Here is a 7,950-nt window from a genome sequence, read left to right on the forward strand (position 1 = left end):
AGAGTAAGGAGCTTTCTGCACACAAACGCGGCACTGTTGCTTTCACACTGCAGGTGTTTAATCCTACGTCATTGCTGATAAGTGACGTCTGCTCATCGAACACAGCAAATTCCAAACACATGAAGGCATCAACTGGAAACCAGACCCACTTTTCCCCTTTGGCGGAAAGAGCTTCAGACGAGCACAAAACCCTATCACTTCCTTGTTGTCATCTCTTAGGCACTGCTATCCGCTACCGCGTGAGTCACTTCAGGAGAAAAATCAGCTGAGGAGAAAACAGAATTTATTCAGGGAGTGATAAAAACAGACCCCAAAGTTACCTACACTAAGGACGAATACTGTATCTGACGTTCTTAAAAACGACTTTACCCTAAAGCTATGAGGCTATACTGTTCTGCTGAACAAAACACCAAGAGCTCAAAAACGCTTCCGAGAAGCGGGGTCCCTGACCCCTGAGGGGGATGCAGGCGGACACCCTGGCTCCCGAGGCCTTGCTCGCTGCTCACAGGCTGGCGGGAGCGGAAGCCGCTGCCCAAAGGCGGCTGGGTGCACGCGTGGCCGCCACGCAGGTGGCGCGGGCAGAGGAGGAGAAGCTGCAGCCCATCCTACTTCTCCAGGATGGCTTTCTCCACTCGCTTGAACTTTTTCAGTTCGACGACCAGCTCCCAGTACTGGAGGTACAGCCACATGAGCCTCCCGTTCTGGCGCTTGCTGGTGTTCCAGACGCCTCCACAGTGCGTGTCGTGCTTGAATATGTCGCTCAGGCCGGCTGCCATCTCTAGGTCCACGGCGAGGGGGTCCGTGGACGCCCGCACCAGCAGGCCCTTCTCTATGTCCAGGCGCCGACCGCGAGGCAGAACCAGGCTGCAGTAGATGCTCTGTCTCTCCGCGAGCGCCTCCTCGAACTCGTGCAGCAGAAGCCTGGCCCTTCTCTGCCAGTCGGCCTCCTTGTCCAGGCAGCTCAGGTACGCACTCCGCAAGGGCTGTCTCTTTTCCTGCAGGACCTGAGCCCGCTCCTGTTCCAGAAGCTTCTTCTCTTCTACCATCTTGCGCCCCTGCGAGATGAGGGCTTCTCGGTAACTAGTTGTCCTGTTCTGTTCCTTCTCGAGTTCCAGGGACAGCCGAGCCACGGCACGCCGACTTTCTGAGATCGTGGCGTGGTACCTGGCCTCGAGGTCCCGCTGGAAGGCTGCCGTTCTCTGCCGGCAGGCTTCCTTCTCTTTCTCTATTTCTTTCCGGGACTCCCTAGACCAGATCCAACCTGACACAAATGAGGTGGGGGAGGAAGACACACACGGTGAAAATTCAGAGCTCTGTTTCTATCACCTTTATTTAAAGAAAACATAAAGCAGTTAAGGACAGTATTTCCATAGCTCTTAAGTCCCGAGAGTTACAAAATGATAACGTTTTGTAAGAAACTGGATAACAGGCAGAGATCTTACCTTAAAATCAGAGAGGGACTCCCAAAAGACAAGGACGACAAGGCTGCAGACAGAGCCTCCCTCTCAGCTTCCTCATTTCTGATGGCTGAGAAAACTAGGCCCTGCTCCCTTTTGCTCTCAAAGCCACCACCGCAGGCCTGCTCTGGCCACGGTGCCCCGCAGGCTATCAGCCAGGTTTGAAAGTGAACACGGGTGCACTCGCTTTGGCAGCACGTGGACTAAAATCGGTACAGTACGGAGAAGACTGGCCTGGCCCCTGAGCGAGGATGACACGTGTATTTGTGAGGCATTCCGCCTTTTTTGACATCTGAAATATGGCGCAGATGAACCTATCTACACATCAGAAACAGACTCAGAGACAGAGAGAAGGGACTTGTGGTTGCCAGGGAGGAGCGGGGGGGGAGTGGGATGGACGGGGAGTTTGGGGTTAGTAGATGCAAACTATGGCATCGAGAATGGGTGAGCAACGAGGTCCTGCTGAACAGCACAGGGGACTGCATCCGGTCTCATGGGCTAGGACGTGGCGGAAGACAACATAAGAAAGGCAACGCACACATGTGTATGACTGCGTCACTTTGCTGCACGGCAGAAATTGGCAGAACTGTACCTTAATAAAAATACTACAAGTGAGGTGCTTCAAATATTGTTGGCCAGGTTATTACAGAACTGAGTCGAGGTCAGAGTGTGCTCAGCTTTGCCTGCTCCTCGACGGTCAACAGCTGAGGCCCCTATGTTTGCTTACGCATTCTGACAGGGAGTCATACAAAGGAGGCCTTTTTCTTTTTTTTGGTCTTTGTAGGGCTGCATCTGCAGCACATGGAGGTTCCCAGGCTGGGGGTCCAATCGGAGCTGTAGCCACCGGCCTACAGCAGAGCCACAGCAACGCAGGATCCGAGCCGCATCTGTGGATGACACCACAGCTCACGGCAACAGCGGAGCAAGGTCAGGGATTGAATCTGCAACCTCATGGATACTAGCTGGGTTCGTTAAAGTGTAAGAGTGGCTCAGCATTCAAAAACCAACCAGTGTCATCCAACAAGAAAGAAAGAAAAACATTATCACACCAACTGACACAGAAACACAACCCCTCCCTGCTCACGACAGAAACTCAGGAAAACAGGAATCGAGGGGAACTTCTCAACAAAGAGTATCTATGAAATCCTCGGCCACACTTTACTTAATGGTGAGGAGACTGAAGGCTTTGCTCCACGATCAGGAGCCACCTGACACAGCTGGCGCAAGGAAGCAAGAAAAGGAAACAGGCCAGCAGACTGGAAGGGAAGACACAAGGCCGGTCTCCTACCAAATGGAAAACTGAACTCGAATCAAGGACTGCCGTGTAAAACGCAGAACTAAAACGCCGGAAAACCCAAGATTGAGTCTTCAGGATTGAAGGCCAGGCACAGAGTTCTCAGACCTCACATGAAGGCATGACCTATAAAAGGAAAAACTGCCAAGCTGGACTTCATCAAAATTAAAAAATTTGCTCCATGAACGAGTCCATTAGGAGTCTATAAGCTGGAAGAACACACGTGCAAGCCAGACAGCCAACAAGGTACTAGAATCCAGAACACAGGAAAGACCCTCAAAACTCAACACTAGAAAATGGCCAGAACACTGCTGTGGCTGTGGTGTAGGCTGGCAGCTCCAATTCAACCCCTCGCCTGGGAATTTCCGAGGGCCGCGAATGCGGCCGTACACACACACACACACACACACACACACACACAGAAAATGGCCAAACACACACACAGAAAATGGCCAAAAGACAGGATTCCTGGACACAGATAAATCGATGGCAAATATGTCTGTGGCTGACACACACACACACACACAGAGAAAATGGCCAAAAGACAGGATTCCTGGACACAGATAAATCGATGGCAAATACGTCTGTGGCTGTGGCTGGCAGCTCCAATTCAACCCCTAGCCTGGGAATTTCCACGTGCCGCTAATGCGGCCCTACACACACACACACACACACACACACCACACACACACACACAAAATGGCGGCCCTACACACACACACACACACACACACACACACACACACACACACACACACACACACACACACAAAAAATGGCCAAAACAGGATTCCTGGACACAGATAAATCGATGGCAAATACGTCTGTGAAAAGACGCACGTCATCGTTAGGCACTGGGGAAGAGCAAGAGAAGATCCCAGGGCGCTATCACGACACACCTGTAAGAACAGGCAAGATAAGAACCACAGTAAGCACACCAAATGCTGGCAAGGACGCCAGGAAAATGGATCCTTCCCACCCCGCTGGTGAGAGAGCGAGCGGTGCAGGCGTTCAGCAAAGCGCTGGATACTTTCCTGGAAACCTGAGCATCACTCCAGGGAGGCGGACAAGAGTAGGCGGGTTTTATGATTCAATGATCTGCAGGTCTACACCGTGCAGAGAGACTCAATTCCAGCCCTCAGGGCGTTGCTATTTAGAAACTCACAAGCCTGCCACCCTGCAAACCCCTATTTAACACTTGGAAAGGCTGCGTACTGCCTGTGGCAAGGGTGATGAGCTTGGTGAGTGAGTGGAAGGCTTAAAATTACTCTTGTTAATGTGGTAATTAATTAGTTTTGAGGCTGGGAGAGGCCCTGAGGTGACTTTCATTTTCCATTTTTTCCAGACTCATCCCTAGCTTTTACAGCCTTTCATAGTAATCTTTACTTCTGAAGGTCCTGCTTTCTTGTACTTTTGAAATGATGCCCTGTCCCCAGGAAGCCTCAGGAATACTGTGGTTTTTCTTCTTGGTTCTCTTGCTTAGGTAACGCGATCAGAGAGAAAACCTTTAACTTGGCAATCTTGTAAGGACTCTCCAAAAATGTGTTTTACAAGGTTGAGAAATTATATTGAACACACAGGTGTTAAGCAGCCCCTAGCATAGTCTAAAAGCAAAGGCAGACAAAGGAGGCTGATAAACGTTACTCTTGTCAGCCTCCTCTTTCTCTACTCAAACCTGCTGACCTGAGAAATCCAGGCACACAAAGCCAATCCATGAAAAGTATCACTGCATCCTTGATTCAGCAACACATACGCTAAAAAACTGGAATGATACAGAGATTAGCACAGCCCTGCACAAGGAAGACAGAAATTCCTGAAGTATTCCATACAAATGGAAAAAGAAAAAAAAGGAAAAGAAAAATCACCGCAATACAGGGCAGCTTCTGTTGTTCTTCCGTCCACTTTTTCAGTTTCTCTTATTCTCAAGCGATACCCCAGAACCATGGGCTACAACACAGGGGAGCAGAACATGCCACCCTAAGTATGTCTCTTTGGCATAGGATTCTTTTAAACTGGTTACTTTCTAAGGTACAGTAGATGTGGGAGAAACTCTGAAAACCAAGCAAGAGTTACCCTTTTTTGGGGGGAGTCTTTTGGGCCACACCCACAGCATATAGAGGTTCCCAGGCTAGGGGTCAAAGTGGAGCTGTGCCACTGGCTTAAGCCACAGCCACAGCAATGCCAGATCTGAGCCACACCTTCGACCCACAACACAGCTCACAGCAATGCCGATCCTTAACCCACTGCTTGAGGCCGGGGATTGAACCTGAGTCCTCATGGATCCTGGTCAGATTCGTTTCTGCGGAGCCATGATGGGAACTCCAGGAGATACCCTTTTGTAAGATACACTTTCATTGACAAAGAAAGTCTCCATTTGTAAGGGTGTCTCCCTGGTGTACCAGAAAGAGGCTGACCAAATCTTTAGAAATTCTTACCAAAGGAGAAGGCTATGACCTCAATCTAAGTAACAACCTTACCCTTGACCCTTGCACTTTTCCTTGTCAGCTTTGATAATCGACTCTCCCCAGCCCCACCACCCTCTTCTGTCTTGAGCTGAGGATGGTACCTGAGGTGTGGGCTTATGCCATTTCAGTCACTTACTCAGTGTTCCTGGGTCTCTCCTCTGTATACATGGTAACAACTTTTGTTTGATTTTCTCCTGCTACTCTGGCTCACATTAATTTAATTCTGAGACCAGCCAGAAAAACTTAGAAGGATAGAGGAAAATTTCTTCCTCCCCAACAATGACAAAACATAAAACTAACTCCTCCACTTCAGGAAATTTATCATGTACTAGGGATATTAACTAAAAGCAGGAATGATTACAACTGACCAGTGACTAGTAATTTCCCCAAAGTAGTACAAAGCTGACCTAAAGAAGAGAGATTTGCTGGCCTGCTAGGCAGAGGTTTCATGGATGAAATCTCCCAAAGACTGACCTCCTCAATATTACACAGAGCCCCAAACCAGTTTTCCTTTATGTCTGTTTTATTCCTCATCAGTCCTTACAAGGCCACTGAAGCAAGGGAGCCTCCTGCAGAGCAACAAAGCCTTGAAGGGAGCTCACAGTTACAGAACTCACTCCACACAAACACCTCTAAATATCTTGTCTTATTTAACCCTCACACTGCATTGAGGTAATTACGATGGTCAGAGAAACTAAGGCTCGGAGGATTAAGTAATTTGCCCAAAATGTACCTTATGCGATAAAACTAGGGTATACACGTGCTGCATTTATAAAAACAAAGACCGTTTTCTGAAATTTACCATCAGGCCATCACTGCCCCTGCTGACCTGCAAGTTCACCCGGAAAGGCACTCAGAGTGAATGCACTCTCTCGTCTGGATGCATATGACCCTACATAGTTAAGAAAACCAAGTTAAGGAAGAATTCCAATGACCTCAAATACTTACGTGTTCCCATAGGGTGGTAAGCACTAAAATCATTAACTTGAGATACCTGGTTGTTGTTGGATTTTTGGTGTGACAAGCAGTAATCTTTTACCAAGACGTATGCTTGACCATATGTATTTCCCAGCCAAAAAATTCACATATATCCTGGCTTCCCCCTACCTCTTTGGAGCAGTTCCTAACAGCTATCTGAGAAGCCACACCCTGGGCCATGGTCTTCAGTAAGACACTGAATAAAACCCAAGGCACGGTTCTCATGCACGTTTTTTTTTTTTTTTCCAGCCAACAACTCTCAGGTTCCTAAGCCCCACACTCTCAGCCCAGCAAATGTGTTAGGAAAACCATGACTTACGAAAAGCAGCCAATCCCAGCATTGGAACCAACAGGGCATAATTCCATCTGCTTCCATCACCCCCATCAGCCCTGGAATTAGGCCGGATATTCCAATTTGGGGGGTCATTTAAGTTATTCATGGAGATATACCTTGAAATAAATGATAACACCATTAATACAAAAGGAACACAACACGTTGTTAATTTTATCGTCTACTTGGCTCATGTGAGTCTTGTTTTCTTTCAAAAAATTCTGCTCAGGAGTTCCCTGATGGCTCATGGGTTAAGGCTCTGCTGCTTTCACTGCTGTAGCTCAAGTTTGATCCCTGGCCCAGGAACTTCTGCATGTTGTGGGCATGGCCAAAAAACAAACAAAATTTTGGTTTAGATCTAGTTATGTGCTGCTGCACAGCACTGAGCCTTATGGGATTAAAAGAGAAAACCAAGACCTCAGACAAAAGTAACTCACAAGTCATGGTAGAGAGAAGTGTCTCAAATGACTGAAACACAGATAGAATGAGATATATAATCAAAAGGAACTCAAATCAAACTTTAAAAACTCTTAACGGGCTTTGCGATAAATACTGATTTAACAACTAAAGATATAAAATTCTAATTGGCAATGAAAAAATTACGCACACACCAAGGCTCCAGTACCTAATGTCAAAGAGCTTGCGGTGAACACAGAATAAAAAAGTCAGACCGGAGTTCCCTGCGTGGTGCAGCGGAAATGAATCCGACTAGGAACCACGAGGTTACGGGTTTGATCCCTGGCCTTGCTGAGTGGGTTAAGGCTCCCGCGGTGCTGTGAGCTGTGGTGTAGGTCACAAACTCGGCTCAGATCTGATGTTCCTGCGCCTGTGGCATGGGCCGGCAGCTGCAGCTCCAGTTCAAAGCTTAGCCTGGGAACCTCCGTATGCCGCGGGTGCGGCCCTAAAAACCAAAAAGCAAACAAAACAAAAAGTCAGAGACTGAAAGCGCTGAAGCCAGAACGCTCAGAGCCCCTTCACCCCATAAGCTGCAGGGTCCGCGCCGCCCACCTTTCCCATAAACCACAGGGTCCGCCTCCCGGGGCGTACAATTTAAAAGGCGTGCAATCTAATAAAGCAGCGGTACCCGGCCCGGACTGGGCCTAACTTCGCTCCAACAGGACCGCCGGTCGTCGAACTGCTCGATACAGGAACTCCGGCTCCGTCCCATAAAGAAAAGTGGGGCGAAGATCGTGGTACCTGCGAGCACTGGTTCATTCCGCAAAACTCCCGTAAATTCGAGAAAAATCGAACACCGTCGGGACCAGAGCAGAAATCAGGCAAGCCGGTGAAGACGCCTGGTCTCGGACACGACCCGACCCCCGACTGCAACCTACCCCTGCCGGGACCTTGGGTCCCAGGTCCCTGAACGCCTCCGTCCGCCAGTCCTCTCTGCGCAGGCGCGGCGTTGCCCCTTCAACCCCGGGC

The 7,950-nt window shown here is 48.9% G+C and overlaps 1 protein-coding gene and 1 non-coding gene across 3 annotated transcripts; one reads left to right on the top strand and one right to left on the bottom strand.

The window, feature by feature from the left end:
* Window positions 1-266: 266 nt before the first annotated feature.
* CCDC127 (coiled-coil domain containing 127) lies at window positions 267-7,946 on the bottom strand. Of its 2 annotated transcripts, none has more exons than XM_047762931.1 (3): window positions 7,860-7,946; window positions 6,514-6,644; window positions 267-1,261 (listed from the first exon to the last, which is right to left on the bottom strand). In XM_047762931.1, the coding sequence occupies exons 2-3, from the start codon at window positions 6,632-6,634 to the stop codon at window positions 606-608; spliced, it is 777 nt and encodes a 258-aa protein (XP_047618887.1). In that variant the 5' UTR covers window positions 6,635-6,644; window positions 7,860-7,946; the 3' UTR covers window positions 267-605. The 2 variants fall into 2 exon arrangements, with proteins under 2 accessions (XP_047618887.1, XP_047622627.1); XM_047766671.1 differs by having other exon boundaries at window positions 7,723-7,929.
* On the top strand, window positions 1,635-1,743 carry LOC125114170 (U6 spliceosomal RNA). The gene has a single exon (XR_007131719.1). It is a non-coding gene; the product is annotated as a U6 spliceosomal RNA (small nuclear RNA).
* Window positions 7,947-7,950: the final 4 nt, after the last annotated feature.

This window comes from Phacochoerus africanus, chromosome 1, assembly GCF_016906955.1.
Source record: "Phacochoerus africanus isolate WHEZ1 chromosome 1, ROS_Pafr_v1, whole genome shotgun sequence".
In the NCBI taxonomy this organism is placed as follows: Eukaryota; Metazoa; Chordata; class Mammalia; order Artiodactyla; family Suidae; genus Phacochoerus; species Phacochoerus africanus.

Coding starts and splice junctions, on each gene's coding strand:
- CCDC127 (XM_047762931.1), bottom strand. CDS start 6,634: ATGAATAACTTAAATGACCCCCCAAATTGGAATATCCGGCCTAATTCC. Junction 1,262..6,513: donor GCTGGGATTGGCTGCTTTTC/GTAAGTCATGGT, acceptor CATTTGTGTCAG/GTTGGATCTGGTCTAGGGAG.